General features: G+C 39.2%; 1 protein-coding gene across 1 annotated transcript in view; it reads left to right on the top strand.

Moving 5' to 3' along the window:
* Positions 1-18,303, top strand: part of LOC118640755 (dynein heavy chain 14, axonemal-like) — a 39,299-nt gene extending 20,996 nt beyond the window's left edge. Inside the window, exons 8-17 of the mRNA XM_036277766.1 lie at positions 1,969-2,071; positions 2,753-2,806; positions 4,674-4,819; positions 6,116-6,184; positions 6,797-6,983; positions 7,837-7,913; positions 10,350-10,521; positions 11,532-11,621; positions 14,713-14,847; positions 18,283-18,303. Coding sequence (XP_036133659.1) covers positions 1,969-2,071; positions 2,753-2,806; positions 4,674-4,819; positions 6,116-6,184; positions 6,797-6,983; positions 7,837-7,913; positions 10,350-10,521; positions 11,532-11,621; positions 14,713-14,847; positions 18,283-18,303 — 1,054 coding nt within the window. The remainder of the gene's footprint in view (positions 1-1,968; positions 2,072-2,752; positions 2,807-4,673; positions 4,820-6,115; positions 6,185-6,796; positions 6,984-7,836; positions 7,914-10,349; positions 10,522-11,531; positions 11,622-14,712; positions 14,848-18,282) is intronic.
* The last annotated feature ends 362 nt before the right edge of the window (positions 18,304-18,665 follow it).

The raw sequence follows: 18,665 nt of genomic DNA, 5'->3' as shown, positions 1-18,665 counted from the left end.
ATATGCAAAGAATGAAATGGACCACTGACTTACATTGTAAACAAAAACTAACTCAAAATGAATTAAAGAGTTGAATGTAAGACTTGAAACCATAAAATGCCTAGTAGAAAACATCGGTGGTAAGCTTCTTGACGTCGGTCTTGACGATGATTTCTTGGGTCTGACTCCAAAAGCAAAGGCAACAAAAACAAAAACAAGTGGGACTACATCAAACTAAAAAGCTTCCACACAGCAAAGGAGACCATCAACAAAATGAAACGCCAACCTACTGCACTGGAGAAAATATTTGCAAATCATGTACCTAAAGAACTTATATAACTCAAAGCCAAAAACAAAAACAAAAAACACCCCAATTAATCTGATTGAAAATGAGCAATTGAACTGAATAGACATTTTTCCAAAGAAATAATAGCCTCCAGGTACATGAAAATATTCTCAACACCACTAATCATCAGGGAAATGCAAATTAAAATCACAGTGATATATCACTCTTCACCTGTTAGAATGGTTGCCATCGAGAAGGCAAGAGATAATAAGTGTTGATGAGGATGTGGAGAAAAAGGAACCTTTGTGCATAATGCCATTAAGTTCCACCAAAATTGTAGCAATTGTTGGTGGGAATGTAAATTGGTGCAGCCACTATGGAAAATGTATGGAGGTTCCTCCTAAAATTAAAAATAGAACCACCATATGATTCAGCAATTCCACATCTGGGTATTTATCCTAAGGAAACAAAATCACTATCTCAAAATTACATCAGTACCCCTATATGTATCACAGTATTATTTACAATAGCCAAGATATCTGTCAGCTGACGAATGGATAAAGAAAATGTGGTATATGCATAGAATGGAATATCATTTGCTACAATTTTGGTGGAACTTGATGGCATTATGCTAAGTGAAATAAGTCAGATTGAGAAAGACAAATACTGTATGGTAACACATGTGAAATAAAAAAACAAAACAAAAAACTGAACTCATAGAAATAGAACTGATTGGGGATTATCTGAGGCAGGGGATGGAGGGTGAAGGTGGTCAGAGTACAAACTTCCAGCTGTAAGATAAGTAAGATTTGGGAATGTAACGTATAGCACAATGACTACAGTCAACAGTACTCTGTTGTATATTTGAGCAGTGCTAAGAGAGAGGTCTTAACAGGTATCATCACAAGAAAAAAGTTTCTAACTGTGAAAGGATAAGTTTTAACTAAATTTATTGTAATGAATCATTTCACATCATATTGTACACCTTAAACGAATAAAACGTTGTATGTCAATGTCTCAAGATAATGAGGGTAGGGGAGTGGAGGGACAGAATGTATACCTTAAAGCAATAAATAGGTCATAAATTTAACTCACAGGCTTGTAGAGGAGAATATTTATGGTGAACTACATAATTCATAGTGTTCATAAGATGAATACAGTCAGTTTTTCCAAAGTACAAATTTTTTTACACTTAGAACAAATAGCATTTCTCTCAACTACCCTCATAGTAGGAATCTTGTTTATAATGAACAATGTCTTAAAGCACATTCTTATTTGAAACCATAATAAAGTTCATAGGGATGATTCCTTTATAAATCCTCCATTAATCATACCAAAGCAACGTGATTCAGCATGTCTCGGAGGAAAGAGAACTCATGTTTGTAGTCTTCTGAGTTCTCATTTTGATGTTTAATATAGTCATTATGAATTGTCCATCACTTTTCATTTGATTTTAATGTTTTGATTTCTTTTTTTAATTAATACTTTAATCTTCATTATGTGTCTGCATTTGAAAAAAAAAACTAAAAATAATTTTGTCCCTACAATACGAGCATTTAAAATATTACTTTCAGACATTTGCAGTATAAATGGAATGAAAAACAAAAGTTGTGCTATGTGTCTCAAGGAGATGCCAGCTTCACTTACGGCTACGAGTACTTGGGCTGCACCCCAAGACTGGTGATCACACCCCTCACTAACAGGTGCTGGCTGACTCTCACTGGAGCCCTGCGCTTGAACCTGGGAGGCTGCCCCACTGGGCCAGCCGGCACGGGAAAAACCGAGAGTATCAAAGATCTGGCAAAAGTAAGTGGTTTTATATCGAGGATAAAAACTTTTTTAAGTCACAAACTTCCATGGTACCTGAAATTCACCCTGTTTCTGTTCTGAAGATGTTCATAACATTTAACTAGCACATTAATTAATTCATACCACACATTGATTAATTTTTGAAGGGCTATTGTGTGTTAGGATTTAGGATCTCAGGAAGCCAACATATGCTTTGTATTTACTTGAAAATCCATTACACTAACCAACTGACATATGAATGGAAGCCTTGTCCCCCTCCCCCTTCCTGTAGGGGTGAGGCATTTATTTTGAGCCCCATACACAGATTTGTGCCTAGTCTTGGTGATTAATAGCTCCGTGTGTTGTGTGACAGAGAGAGAGACAGACAGAGACAAGAAACAGAAGAAACGGTTAAAAGGAAAGGATATAGTTTATGACTTCACTAGAATGCTTTTTTCTTTTTTGATGTTTCAAAACATGTCCTTAATGCTCCATGTACTAATCGACTAAACTATGAGAGTATATGTGTATTTCTTCCAAACTGAGTTTTGTGAATTTTTAAATTTGGCATGTAATTCATCTATAATTGCAAAAGTTTTCTCAAAAAAATAAAGACATTTTATTACTTTTGAAATTTTAACATTAGTATTTTGTATCATAATTCAAGGAATATATTAAAATAATATTTTTGTTTCCCAGGCCTTAGGTAAACATTGTGTGGTCTTCAACTGTTTTGAGGATTTGGATTATAAGGTAAAGCTAATATACGCAGGTAAAAATATTGTACAAATAAAAGGAATTATTCAATGAGTATTGAAAGAACAGGAAAAATATCTCAGATACATTAAGTGTTAATAGAACTATAAATGCTATTAATAGTTTAAACTAATAGAATAGAAACTTAGAATGTATTATAAACTTAAAACATTATAGTTTGTTTTTATTCAACTGAACTACTTCTAAGATTGTGGTTTTCAAACTTTCTGATGGAGATATTTCCAAACAAAATCCAATATGGAACATGAATATGAACATAAAAAAATTAAGAGTACTGCTTTATTCATATAAATTTATATGTTCTAATTCTATACATTACATTAATTTACTGAAAAGGTAAATCATTGAGAACAATGAGGCAACTATAATTAACACAAAAATTTGAGTCAACGTTTATATAGATGATTACAACTTTATGTCTACCTTAGTTTGTTTTGGTTGCACATTATCTGAGGTATATGTCATAATCTTAAATATGTATTAAAATTTTATATACCTCTGTGTCTGTCACAAATGTACTTGAAGTTTCAAAACATTTAATTCTGCATGTTAAGTCCCAGCCTTGTCATTGTATTGCTGTCTGAGATCCCGCATTTACAGTTTGGGCTTACTTATTTTTAAAAATCAATAAATAAGCTTATGGAGTTATTTATTTACTTATTTTATTCCTCACCTGAGGATACTTTTCTATTTATCATCAGATAGAGTGGGAGGGAGGGAGAGAGACACACATTGATGTGATAAAGCCACATCAACTGGTTGCCTCCTGCATGACTTACCCAGGGCTGGGGACGAACTGCAGACGTATGTGCCCTGGGCCGGAATCAAACCCGAGACTCATTGGTTCACGGGCCTACACTTGAATCTCTGAGCCAAACCAGCCTGGACTGCTGGAGATATTATTAAGACACCAAGTAGAGTCTCTTCTCTGGACGGAAACTACCTCCCAGTGGGACACAGCAGGCCTAGGAGTAGGGTGACTGAGTGAGGATCTTGCCTGATGAGCAAAACTGAAGGGGGAACCAAAAAACCTGGAAATCAAGATACATAATAATTGTAATGCAATATTTTTTAGAATGAAAATGAATGCCCCCCAAAATACTCATGATATACACAGTATCAAACATTTAAAGAAAGACCAATTCTGACTCCTGCAGCTGGAGGAAGGAAGCAGCTTCAGGACCCTGGGCTCCAGCGGCTCCCGCTGGCTCTCACCCCCTCCCTCCCTGTCTGCAACACCCAGCAAAGCTCCTCATCGTCCCCAGATGCCCTTTGGCCTGACAGAGTTTTTGTTTGTTTTGCTGTTTTGTTTTAGCTGCCAGCATTTACAGATCAATAGATTTTAAGCCAGGCATTCAGCCTCTCCCAGAACCCTATGGATCTGGCCACCCTGGGCCTGCGCCGTCATGAACAGTAAAAGCTGAGCAGCAGCTGCGTGCTTTAGCTGGGCCCACTCCAGTGGCCTGGAGTCCGCCTCTGGTCCTGCACTGGGCCTGGTTCACTAGACCTCATTACCCAGCAGCCCACCACTCACCCTGGAGTCTGGTCCTACTCTAGAAGGAGGAGCACCTTCCTGCAGAGCATGGCTCAGGGAGGGCCAGACTGGGTGAACGTCAGCTGTGGCCCCGATTGGATGGTCGCTGTCCGCATCAGTTTGCTACTGTGTGTTTAGGCTTAAGAGACAGAGTAGTTGACTGTCCAAGAGTCGAAGCCGACCTACAGGAAAGCCTGGAGGGAGGGCATGCAAACAGTGTGTACTTGGTTTGGGTAAATGGGAGGAACACGCAAATATTAATATCCTGGTCAAAGTTTTCACCTACATAGTAATTTTTTTCTTTTTAAGATCATGGGGAAATTCTTCTTGGGACTAGTGCAGTCAGGAGCGTGGTGCTGCTTCGATGAATTCAATCAGACGAGTGTGGAAGCTCTCTCGGTGATCGCCTCCCAGATCCAGACCATCAAGGCTGCTAAGGACAGCTATTCTGTCAGGTACTTGTTGGCTGCGCTCTGCCCTGCCCTGCAAACGTGATCTACGTTCCCGGTATTAAGTACTTTCTTCTGCAGTAAGTGCTTGGGTGGGGTGGGAGCGTCTGAACACAGACTAAGAGGGATGTTTCCTTTGCTTGGCAACTCATGTGAAAGAACATTTGAATTTGAATTTGAATTTTATTAGTACCTTTTCATCTTATGGTATTTCATTTGAAGAAACCAAAGTAATGCTACATCTTTTTCTTTTTTTTGGTACATACCCCTAGTGGGAACCAAACCCAGGTCTCTGGTCCGCAGGCCAATGCTCCAACTGCTGGGCCATACCAGCCAGGGCGCACCTGACATCTTTTTAAAAATCAGAATTGTACTGTCCACATACCTGAAGCCCTCTCTTATTCCATTGCTCTGGATTAATATACTTCAATTGGAAAGTCTTGTAATGCTAATATTTGTATGTAAGCATTATTAATGTTTACTAATCCAAACAAACATTTTTTTTCTCTGCAGATAAATTCAAGAACTTACATGATTAACTTGGGGGGTGTAATTGGGTCTGTGGGTTTAAAATGTCTATTGCAATCCCATGTTTCTAAGTCAAGCTAATGGACACTCACTTCTAGCTTTACTCTCAAGGGTTTTGTTCAGACTGTCAGAACCGATGTCACAAGGCCTCACAAGTCTGTGGCTGTACGTGGGGGTCACAGTGTCACACGTTTTACCTGTTCTTCACCACACCTCGCCTCCGCGGCGTCTTCCTCGCCGTGTTCAGGGAGCCCCCCAGGATCGCCCCAATGGTGTCTCCTTTCCTGTTCTGACCACCCTCACTGGTATCAGCTGTTCCTGAAGTCAGAGGATTTCTCTCCATTGTCTCTATCCCTAGTGCCAACAATAGGCCACTGATGTCCCCGCCGAGGGTTCTGTTTCCCAGTGTTCTCGGAATCATTTCACTGGGGAGTAGGGGGCAGCCCGTGTCCCATGCTAACGCGGGGACTCTGTGCCCCGGGTCTCCTCCGGTTCTCCCCCCTGGGTAGGGCAGTTTATTCATGTGGGGCCTTCCAGCCTCAGTCCCCACAAAACTCTTCAGACGTGATCACATAAAGTAGAATCCCAGCGGGGCTCCCGATTTTGGCTTAAGATGCACCTCTCATTCCCCTTTCACCACTGTTTCTTCCCAGCCTTCTCTGTCTGGGCTGTGATGTAGCAGCCTTAATAATTTCCCAGCTCGGGTGTAGTTTTCCCACACCTTGGCCTGGAGAAAACAGTTCTCTTGCTGACGGATTCTGTAATGCCCTGTAGGTTTGTACTGGAAGGAAGAGAAGTTCGTATCAACATGTCTTGTGCGGTGATTGTCACCATGAATTATGGGTAAGTGTCAGGTGATCTGTGGTAGGAGTGGACACAGGCCAGAATCCTTTTTTTAAGTCTTAACCATACACGGAGTGGTCTGGCATTGTCTGCTGCCAGTCACCCTCCGCCGCCGGCCCGAACCTCTCTGCGGGCTACACCATTTCTACACAGCTGCTGCAGGGTTATTCGTGCGAATGACCTCACAGTGTGCTTCTGAACAGTGACATTGTCACTTCGCAGATAGCCGGAGAGAACGGGGTAGTTCAGCCGTTTGTGGCAAAGAGGACACAGGCAGAAAAGCTGATGAGAATACAGTGGTTACAGGGGTGGAGGCTGGGCAGGCTCAGAACACCTGTTGATGGAATGTTGTGATGCTTGTCTTGGGAGTCAGACGGGACTAATGGGAGGTGATTATGGGAGGAGGTGCAGGAGGAAAAAAATCATAAACTAGGAAGCTTTGTGAGATGAAAACTGCAATAGAAACCATCTTGTAAACTTGTTTTCAGATTAAGTTCACGTAGAAAGCCAATAGAATTATTTGGAGGGAAGTTATATTTATGTGGTGCCTCATTTGAAAAACTGAAAAATGGTGTTTGTTTTTTTGTTTGTTTGTTTTCTTCTCCTCTTAAGATACAAAGGTCGAGTGGATCTCCCAGATAACTTAAAGTCTCTGTTTCGCCCGGTGTCCATGGTGACTCCCCATTATCAAAAGATTGCTGAAATAACTCTGTTTTCAGTTGGTTTCAAATCTGCCAAATTACTCTCCAGAAAGCTAGTTATCCTTCACGAATTAGCCAGCAAACAGCTCTCACAACAGGTAATGAACTGCTTTTCTCAAATAAAGGTGATTGTATAAAACTCTTCTGGTTTGGGTCCAGGAATGACCTGGAAAAATAATGGAGCTAGAATTCCTATCCGCACGTCAAGTCCATGCCTCAACTTGGACGTCAGGCAATATGTCGAGTCAGTCAAGTTTCCACACCTTGTGCCCGGGATCTGGGGAGAGTACTTGAGTCTCTGTTATTTTAAACTGGGACTGCTTTCTCCGTATAAGGAGGTTAACATACAGAGCACTGCTTCTCGAACTTAAATGTGCATCAACAGAACTTGGAGGACTTGTTGAAAGACAAATTGCTGGACCTTACTGCCAACTCTCTTCATTGTCTGGGGGCAGGGCTCACAAGTGTGAATTTCTAACACGTTCTTACAAGTGTGCATTTCTAACACGTTCTTACAAGTGTGCATTTCTAACACGTTCTCAGGTGTTCCTCCTGCTGTTGATCTGAGTAGTGTCGCTCTATGAAAAGTATTGTTCTAGGACATGCCAGCTTAATGACCATTTGTTTATAACCCAAAGTGGTATGGACAGCTAACCACAGTATTTCCAGAGCGTTCCCCTTGACAGTAGTCTTTCCATTTGTCTCTCTCTGTCAGAGACATTTTAATGCGATTGTTAACACCTTTGATGCTTGTTTGCTGTCCTCTCAGAAGAAGACTTTCAGGAGCACCAGTGTGGGGGAGAAGTGAGGGCATTCGAAGCAAACTTGAATTCATATCACGGTTTCTCTTCATAGCACTTATTGCTATAAATATACTCTTTGCATTTATTGCCAAAGTATTTTATTTTTCCTTCAGAAACTTAATAATTCAAATGTTTTCATGTTTGATAGGATCATTATAATTTTGGCCTGAGGTCTCTGAAGACAACTATAATACTGGCTGGAAAGAAGAAACAGAAGTTTAAATGGTCAGTTGAATTTTGAATGTTACGTGAAAGGGAGTTATACAACACTGAGAAAACACTGCAAATTTTTTTATTATTTTATCCTCACCCGAGGACATTTTTGCATTTATCTTCAGATAGAGCAGGAGGGAGAGAGGGAGGAAGAGAAAGAGAGAAACATAGATGTGAGAGAGACACATTGACTGGTTGCCACCCACATGACCCCAACCTGGGCCAGGGACAAACTGCAACCAAGGTACATGCCCTTAGCGGGAACCAAACCCGGGTCTCTCTGGTCCATGGGCCGACGCTCTATCCACTGAGCCAACCAGCGAGGGCAACACTGCAGAATTTTAAGTAATAATAAGATAAAATATGAAGCTTCTAGAGTGTCACAGTAAAGTATGGAAAAGGTTATTAGGAATATGAAAGAAGAAAAAGAAAAATGCACAAAATCCCTGGGCATTTTTTCTCCAATATTGAGCCAAAGCGACCAGGGCAAGTGCAGATTTGAAAACTAAGACACAAAATTTAGAAGCCATAAAAGTGAAAAATAATACTATTTTTGAAGTCAAAAGACAAATGACAAACTAGGAAAAAGGTATTTACAACTCATGTCACAGTTAATAGCTCATCCTCATATAAAGATTTCCTAGTAAAACAGGCAAAGGACATCAACAGGCAGGTCTCCGGAAGTGAAACACAAAGTCATTTAAATAAATGAAAATACACTCAACCCGACTCTTAATGAGAGACACGCACATTAAAAGTCCACTGAAATACTGTTGCCCACTTATCAGATGGGCAGAAATATAGAAGTTGGATGGAACGTTTCGTTGGTGAGGCTAGAGAGAAGCAGGCATCTTTCATCGGTTTGCTTTGCAGTTGTGCTGAAGGGTTACCTATTTTAAAAATAAAAAACATGAATATCTTGCAAAAGCATATATTGATATACCATTTGTATGAATTTTTAAGCAATAAATTTTATAGATCGTTTGTGGATACATATAGATGTAATCAAAAGTATAAAATGTTGAGAGGGAGAAGCCCAAAGTTTAGCTTGACTACAATATTTTATTTTTTTAAAATAAAAATAAAAGAAGAACTGAGGCATATATTGCAAAACAGCCTGTATAATATTAAAGGCATGGAAACAGGTGTCGGTTATGAAATGTTCTATAACTTAGAAAAATGAGAGATGAACAGGACCAATTACCAGCCCCCTGGTGCCCGAGTCCTGAGATTGTCTCATAGCCGTCCACGTCTTTGAAGAACCATCCCATGAGAGTGGCACCGTCTGCTTCCCAAGTCCCCGGTTAGTTGTCTCCACATCGCAGAAAGGCCCGAGGTCTCACAGGCCCCCTTTGGATCGGAGTTCCTGTTTCCCGATTACTTTGTCCGGCTCCTGTCACCGAGAGCTGTGTTCTCTGTGATCGGCGGCGCCGGGAGGTGAGGAGCAGAGGCTATGGCAAAGGGGCACGAGCGGCTTGCTCAGCACAGGCTTGCCGCGAACCTAACGTTGGTTTTTGGTTTTGGGTTGTTTTTTTTTAAATCCTCACCCGAGGATATTTTTCCATTTATCTTCAGATAGCGTGGGGGGAGGGAGGGAGGAAGAGGGTGAGAGAGACACGTTGACTCATTGCCTCCCACAAGACCCTGACCAGGGCCGGGGACGAACCGAACCGCAACGGAGGTACGTGCCCTTGGCCGGAATCGAACCCACAACTCCCTGGTCCTCGGGCGAATGCTCTAATCACTGAGCCAAACCAGCCAGGGCCAAACCTTCTATTTGTAAAAAAAAAAAAGAAAAACACTATCTGTGAGTATAATAGTGGACGTTTATCTTGAGATTTCCTTTTTATTCTTACATTGTGGCACATAGACCCCATAGTATTCCCAGATGCCATCCCCAAAATTATTATTTTGTAGAATTTTAGTGAGGTGCTATTCTCAGATCTGAGAATATTGTTACAACATGTTATCTGTTATCTCTCCCCCTCTCTATATAATACTACCCCACCACCACCCCCAGACATATAATCATTTTTTAGTGTAAAACAAGATCTGCCTTGGGAAAAAAAATTGTGAAAAGGGTCAAGGTTATTCCCCAGAACCCCAGCAGTAAAGCCTGGAACTCTTCCCTCCTCCTACAAATTTTTAATAAATCATTGTTTTTTTCATTTGGCATTAGCCTGAATTCATTTCTGTTATTTGCAGCCAAAAAAAAAATCTGATATAATACCCATCCCTGAATCAGTGACTGGGGAATGACGTTACCTTGACTGTTCTAGATGAGTCAGAGCCCACCCCTGGGGCTAGGGACCAGATGAACCTCATCCAAACCACATAGCTGGGAAGGATATTGGAATAGCAACCTCTAGAAATGAATATTAATGGTCTTTAATGTCAGCAAAACATACTTGCTAACTTGTTCTTTATGTTTGTTTTCTATCGTTAAAGTAACACAAGCGGCACTCTCTCTGAAACAGATGAAAGTCTGATCATTATTGAAGCTGTAAGAGAAAGCAGTTTACCAAAATTTATTGCAGAAGATGTCCTACTTTTTGAAACGATTCTAGGAGATATTTTTCCTGAAGCGACCGTTTCAAAAGTAAATCAGATTGACTTGGAGGTAATGAGACCTTTGAAAATTGTCACAAATGATTTGGATGTGGAGTATTAATGAAGATAAACTAGATGTGAATGAAAAATATTACAGTTCTTCCGGAAATACTCTATTCATGTTATAATTCGGGGATAAAAATACTTGGAGATATATTATCCCCTGGGTGTGGGGTGGTTTTCTCTGCATTATGGTCTAATGGAAAGAAGAATGAACTGTACCTTTGGGCTGAGAGGAAGGTTGGTCAGTATTTTTGCTGGATGCAACCAAGCCACCGGGCAGGGCGAGAACTAGTTTTTCCCCCACTGGACAGCCCTGCTGAGTTGGCTGTGTCTCCTCCAGCTGCTGCCTTGCCTGCCCCACTGTAGGAGCGCAAGGAATGAGAAATAAAGTGGGCAAGGTTGGTGGAAAAAGACGATAAACTGTCGTTTTTTTCCTGGGCATAGTTACCAAGTGTATCCACACTGAAATAACCACTTTAGAAGGAAGCGTAGCTGCCCTTTTCACGTCTCTGTTGAATTATTAAGTATCTTTCTAAGCTAACGCCACTTTGTGGATGCTTTCATGTATAACCACATCAAGTTTGCAATTTTAAAAATTTCACTTATCTTAGAAGATCTTTAACACTGAAACATTAAAATAATCATTACAAAATTGAAAGCCTACCTGAATGATTAGAATTACACAGGGATGTCGAATCTTTTATGTTTTCTTTTATTGTAGGATAAAAACATACTATGGTTATAGCTAGTACTTACATACATCTTAAAGCATGAGTTCTTAAATTTAGGGAGGGTCTATGAATTTGCTACCAGAGTCTGTGATAATAAAATATGGATGTATTATATTTGGGGTGGAAAGTAGGTTTTCATTACGCTCAGGTTGGTGAACTAAAAAGGTTAAGAACTACTATCTTAAAGCACAGTATCTAGTACCTAGCTAAGAGAGATTTTGTAGGATTATATATCAAGAGTTTGATTTGCAGTGCATTTTAAATGAATGTATTTGTTTTGTTTTAGAAAGTATTATCTACTGCAATACAACAGTTGGGCTTACAACAATGGCCAGCTCAGAAGGAGAAAATCATACAGTTTCATAATCAACTTCAGGTAAGTGCAGAATGGCATGTTAGCTTTGGCTTCTGGGTTTTAATAGGTATGATCAAGGAGGAAAACACAATACTAGTAAAAGAGCTATTATCATGTTCTTCAAAGTAAAGTGGTTTATTGACTACTGTTTACCTAGACTTTGTTCTTCAAGCCCTCACTGTAACTCTCAACAAATTAATCTTTTCCACCCTGGTCCCTTTAATGTATAATTGTAAAAAATAAATCCTATAAATGTGGTGTAAAAGGTTCTGCATTCTGCTACTCCTTTGAATTTCCTGTTCTCTATGAATGAATCATTTGGAGAAACATCAGACTGCATTTCCCCGATTACCAGTAAAATCGTACATCCTTTTATATGTTTATCAGCCTTTTGTGTTTTCTTTGAATTGCCAAATTATGTAATGTACTTATTTTTCAATTGGGTTGTCCGTCTTTTTCCTAGTAAAAGTAGACTTTTCATGATGCATTTTTGTATCCTTTTTGATTGCTGTATGCATTGCACATTCTCAAAGCCGTGGCGTTCTAGAAACATTAATGTTGCTAAGGTATGCAGGAGACCTTGTTAATGCAGTAAAAGTTTTTATCTTCTTGTAATGGTTTGTGTTTTTGTGACCTATATTTAGAAATGTTTTCTATTTCGTAAAGACGTTTTCCATATTTTTCTCTGAAAGTTTTAGATGTCTTTACTTCCCATTTTTAAGTTTTGATAAGGTGTTTGGACAAAGTGAAGGTAAGGGAAATAGAGTTAAAAATATTTTTGAGTCAATTTTTGATAAGGCCATTCCAATGCTCAGTAATACCCGATGCCCATGAATGGTAGGGAGTATAGAAGGTCCATAAAATAACTCAACCATCAGCTCCTTGTTCAATGACTTGCATTGTCAGATTGCAGATGGTTCCGATATCCAAACACGTGACACAAATTAGTTGCAAGAGACATAATGCTGCCCTGGCCAGTTTGGCTCAGCGGTTGGAGCATTGCCCTGCGGACCAGAGAGTCCTAGGTTCGGGTCCCACTAGGGGCGCGTACCAAAAAAAGAGAGAGAGAGAGAGAGAGAGAGACATAATGCTGCTATGGCTGTAGTTCACTGATTGGACTAGAACAGCAACTTCAGAACTTGAAATGGTGTCAGTATCAGTGAGGCACCACTGAGCCCTGAGAGAGGGGATCAAAGATCTGATGTAGGATCTGCATGAGTAGTGGGGGTCATTCATGCCCTGTGCTGTGTGGCTCCCCACTGTGAGACAGCTGTGTCTGCTGCCGTCAGGAGTCACAAGTCAGGATGCAGTGGTAGCCCCTGCACCACAAACACATGATCCTTTACTTTGTGTGTTCTGTGCTGGGGGACATGTCGCCACATCCAGCACAGTGTTATCTGGAGCACAAGCATGGCAGTCTCAGTTCATCTCCTCAAGGTCTAGGTCCTAACCATGGGCCCATGAGTGACTCAGACAGTGTGATCAGCAGCCACCATTTTGTTATGCAGTCACAGCCCCAGCGAGGGTTGTCTTTAGTCTTCTAATAAAGCAGTATTCCAAGTGGCAGCCCAGACACCTGGGCCATCGGCAGAGCCTGAGAGTCAGTCCTTCCTGGTGAGCGGAATGAACAGGTCTGCTCTTGCTTCTTCAGAGCTGGCTCCAGAGGGACAGCGGCCACTCTTCCCCGGGAGGCCGTCTTGCCAGGGAGCAGGTTAGCTGTGTCTTGTACATGCAGTTTCCATTTGACAAGCAAGCTTTTGGACCCTCACCCTGCCAGTTATAGGGGGACAGTCAGACCAGAGAATCAGGAGGACTCCTTGCCGGTACAGAGATTGGGATAGACACGAAAAGATGTTTTAGCCTTACCCATATTTTAACTTTAAAGTATCTATGTGGCACACTGTTAAAAATAATGTCTTCGACGCTGCTACAATAGTCCAGAAAGGTGATGAGGGCCCCCTTGGCGCATCTTAGGAGCTTTAGCCTCGGAGCCTTTCCCACCTTGTCCCAGCTGTTTGGGCTGCTGTAGCACCAGACCCTTGACTGTGTGGTTCAGGCAACGGAGGTTTGTTTCTCACAGTCTGGAGGCTGGGAAGTCGGGAGCAGAGTGCGGGCAGATCTGGCTCCTGGTGCTCCCCTCGCTTCCTGCAGTTACTTTCTCACTGAGTCCTCACGCAGGGCGGAGAGAGTGAGTGCCGGTCTCTCTTCCTCTCCTTTATAAGGACACCAACCCCATCCGGGGGCCCTGCTCTCGCGACCTCATCTAACCTTAATTACCTGCCAAAGGGCCCCCTCCAATACCATCACATTGGGTGTTAGGACTTCAACGTTTGAATTTGGGGGGTGGGACACCAGAACTCCAAGGGAGGGCAGTTGTGCTTGGGATGGAAAGAAGACAGAATCAAGCAAAAGTTTTGTAAGAGATAAGGGGATGAGAAGCAAGTGTTCTACTTTGTATGATTGATCCATAGTGGTTTTCTTGACTAGATTAGGGAAGTAAGAGAAGCGACCCGTGTGAAAAGAACATACAGATTAGATTACGTTGACTTTGAAAACCGTGTGAGACATTCAAATGGAAATCTTTAGTAGACCATTGAAATTTCAGTCTGGCATTTAGAACCAAAGACTGGGGAAAATATATACATTAGGGAGTCACTAGAATTCAGATAATAGTTAAAGATACTCAAATTCATGAGGTTATAGAGTTTCATTGTAGAAGAGAGAGACAATGATGAATTACGGAATGCTAACATGGAAAGAATAATCAGAACTCAAAAGAGAGATAAAATGGAGCCAAGAAAAACCCAGATGAATTTTATTACAGAAGCCAATTGTAGAGAAAGCTACAGGAATAAAGGAGAATTGGAAAGTGAGATAAATTGTTAAATATCAAGAATTGGAAATTGTGCATTTTAAAATTAGATTTCTGATGACTTTAACACGAGCCTAGTCAATCAACAAAAACAACACAGATTGTAATAGATTGAACAATAATTTGAAGGAAGGGTTTGTCAATATACTTAGAGACGTATTTATAAAAACCTTCAAGTTTCAGCTCAGCTGAACCATTAGTAAACCAGACTTAAGCCATAAATCTGCTGTTTCATTTTAGGCTTCTGTTGGTGTGATGTTAGTGGGCCCAACAGGTGGAGGAAAGACAACAGTCAGAAGAATTTTAGAAAGAGCATTAATGCTATTACCAGTTGAAGACGTATTATCAATTAACGAAAGGGAGTCTATTTCACAGGTAAATGTTCTACAAAATAAAATGTTTTTCTGTTGGTCAAGATCTTACCTTATGCTTCAGTTACATTGTATGTTCTCTTTAAGTAAGTTGTTCTGTACCTGTTCAATGTATTGCTAGGAATTTTGTAGTTAGGAATCATTTGTAGTGAGTGGGGTGTCTTTTATTTGAATCTCAAACTGCAATTGCTGGTTTAAAGTAAAAAGATTGACTTATATATTTATTTTATACTTAGTCACTTTACTTAATGGCCTGGTAAGTTCTAATGTTTGGGGGTAGTCAATTGCATCATCTTCAAATGAATATAATTTTGTCTCTTTTCTAATATTTATGTAACTTATATTCTTATTGAATTGATTAACCCTCTAAGGCAATGTTAACTATAATATCTAATTTCTTATTTTATCTGGAATGCAGTTAATGTTTCTGCATTTAATATGATTTTTACTCTTGGTCTATGATAAATATTCTTTATCATACTTCAGAAGTTTCTTTTCTGTTCTCATATATTTGGGTTTTTTACTCCTAGAGTTTATGAAATGATTTTTAGCCTCTATTTTTTTTTATATTTCAATTAGTTAATGTACTAAGCTATGTTGATAGATTTATTAATGTTTAATTGTCCTTGAATTTCTAGAATAACCCCTACTTTTTCATGATATATTTATTCAACATAAAGTTAGACTCCAATGCATAGTGTGTACTTCAGTTATCTCATTTAAAGATCATTGATAGTGATATGTTACAAAAGTCTTAGAAAATCAGGTTCAGAGATGGAGACGTTTTCTTTTCTCTGAGTTGTAATAGCCTTCAAAATCATGCATGTGACAGTTCATAGTACTTGATCCTTCCCTCTTCTCAACTCCCCTGATCAACAGGTCTTAGTTAGCTCTTAAGCAATTATTGTAATTAATAGGTGAATTATCACAGCAATAATAATAACTAATATTTATGTTGTACTAAATATGGGCCAAATACTGGCTGAAACACTTTTACTTGAATTCCCTCATTTAATCCTCAAAACAAACCTGTGGGCAGGAATTGGTTTTATTAAAAGTGGTTGTTTTTTTTTAAATATTTTTTTCCTTTATTGATTTTAGAGAGAGAGGAAGGGAGAGGGAAAGCTAGAAACATTGATGAGAGAGCACATCAACTGGCCGCCTCCTGCAGGACCCCCACTGGGGATTTGGCCCACAACCTGGGCATGTGCCCTGACCAGGAATTGAATTGGCAACCTCTTGGTGCATGGGTCAACATTCAACTAGTGAGCCACACCAGCTGGGCAAAATTGTTTTGTTTTGGTTTTTTATTACAAAATAAGTATATACAATTGTGAGAAATTTCGAAAATACAAAAATATAAAGAAATAATAATTACTAGATAGAACAACTGCAAATATTTTGCTATATTTCCTTTGATTATTTTTCCTACACTAATTATATTTCAAAATAATTGAGATAGTACTATATATAAATGATCTCCATTTTTCTGTTAGCATTTTTACCTAATATTATATGCTGAGAATTATCCCTAAGTCATTAAAAGTTCTCACAGTATCATTCCAATGACTGTCTACTGTATATATGACTATACAATAACTTATTTAATGATTCCTTTATGTTTAATATTTTTTTAATTTGGGTTTTTAAAATACAATTATAATAAAAATATTTAGGCTGATGTCAGGACCTTAGGATCTTACTCTTTAGTTCATGACTTTTTCCTAGTTGGTCTGTTCAAGATCTTCTCTTTATTTTATTTTATTTTTGTTTTGTTCAATTTAGTTGACTTTATCTCCTAATTTTTGCTTCTATTCCTTCATCATAGGAATCCTCTCTAATGATTTTACTAGATGCCCTTATATATGTGTATGTTAACCCAGGTATGGGATTGGTTTGTGGTAGGGTATAATTTTACCATGTACTGAAAGGTGAAATTTACATATTGTGTAATTAACTAAGGAATCCAATTCAGTGACATTTAGTGTGTTCACAATGTAGTACAGTCACTACCATTCTCTAGTTTCAAATGTTTTCATCACCCCGGGAGAACACCCCTACACATTTAGAAATCACTATTACCTTCTCCATTTCTTGGAAACCACTGATTGGCTTTCTGTCATGATGGATTTGTCTGTTTAGGATATTTCATATAAAAGAATTATACAATATGTGACCTCTTGTGTCTGGCTGCTTTTACTTAACCATATGTTTTTGAGATTTATTCAAGCTGTAGCATGTATCAGTACTTCATTTTATTTTATGGCTGAATAATATTTCACTATATAGAATATTTGTTTACACATTCATCACATTTTGTTTAGTTATGTCTTGATAGATATTTATGTTGGGTTCACCTTTTAGCTATTATGTTTAACTTTATGAGAAAGCACCAAACTGTTTGGACTTTTCTTTGTTAGAGGTTGTTGATTACTGATTCATTCTCGACTTTTTATAGATCTGTTGAGATTTTCTATTTCTTTGTTGAATCAGTTGACTAATTTTTGGTATTTCTAGGAATTTGTTTCTACTAAATTATATACTTTGTTGGAATACAATTTATAGTGTTTTCTTATAACCCTTTTAAATTATGCACAGCAGTAGTAATGTCCATACATTTCTGCTATGATTTATTTGTGCCTTTTCTATGTTTTTCTTAGTCAGTCTGGCTGTTGTTCATTTTAGTTCTCATTGGTTCTCTCTGTTGTTTTTCTATATGCTCTTTTGTTTACCTCTTCTCTAATTATTGTTTTCTGTTTTCTTCCTTTTTATCTCTTTAGGCTTAGTTTTCCCTTCTATTTCTAGTTTCTTATGGTATAAAATGAAATGGTTGATTTGAGATCTTTCTTCTCTTTTGATGTTGATGTTTACGGTTGTAGTTTCTCCTCTTTGCGCTGCTTTCACTGCATCTCATTCGTTTGGGTATATTGTTTTCATTTTCATTTATCTCAGTTCCCTAGCTGTCTCTTTCTTTTTTTTTCTTTCCATTTTTTGTACAGATAGAGTGGGAGGGAGAGAGAGGAAGAGAGAGAGAGGGAAATGCCGATGTGAAAGGGACACATCGAGTGGCTGCCACCCGCACGACCAACCAGGGCCGGGGACAAACTGCAACCGAAGTACGTGCCCTTAGCGGGAACCGAACCTGGGTCTCTCCGGACCGCAGGCTGATGCTCTAACCGCTGAGCCAAACCGGCCAGGGCATCTTTCTTTTGACCATTAGTTGTTTGAGAGGGTATTGTTTAACAGCATATGTTTGTAAATTCTCCACGTTTTCTTCTGTTATTGATTTCTATTTTCATTCTCTTGTGCTTGAAGAAGGTATGTGGTATGATTTCAGTCTTTTAAAATTTGTTAAGAGTTATCTTATGACTGCTCCTCAGACTGGGTAATTACAACAGCCCTCTCTTCATAACGCTTATTCTTTTTTCTGTCTGCTCAGATTATTCAGTGCTTCTGTTGAACTTTTTTTTTTTTTTTTATTCCAGCCATTGTATTTCCAGCTTCAAAATTTCTATTTGGTTCCTTTTTCTAATTTTTCTCTCTTTATTTATATTCCCTACTTGTTCTCATATCATTTTTCTCATTTCTTTTTGTTTTTTGGCCATGTTTTCCTTCCTTTCTTTGTGCATATTTAAGACTGTTAAAGACTTTTCTAGTATGTCCAATGCCTGAGCTTCTTCAAGGATGGTTTCTCTCAACTGACATGCCCCGTTGAATGGACCATGTTTTCATGTTTCTTTGTATGCCATGAGATTTTTTGTTGAAAGTTGGACATTTGTGGAAACAGCCCCTTTTCTTAGTCTTGACAGACCTGCTGTATGC

The sequence above is a fragment of the Molossus molossus genome, unplaced genomic scaffold, assembly GCF_014108415.1.
Source record: "Molossus molossus isolate mMolMol1 unplaced genomic scaffold, mMolMol1.p scaffold_m16_p_23, whole genome shotgun sequence".
Lineage (NCBI taxonomy): Eukaryota > Metazoa > Chordata > Mammalia > Chiroptera > Molossidae > Molossus > Molossus molossus.
This window is presented reverse-complemented; position numbering and strand designations above follow the sequence as displayed.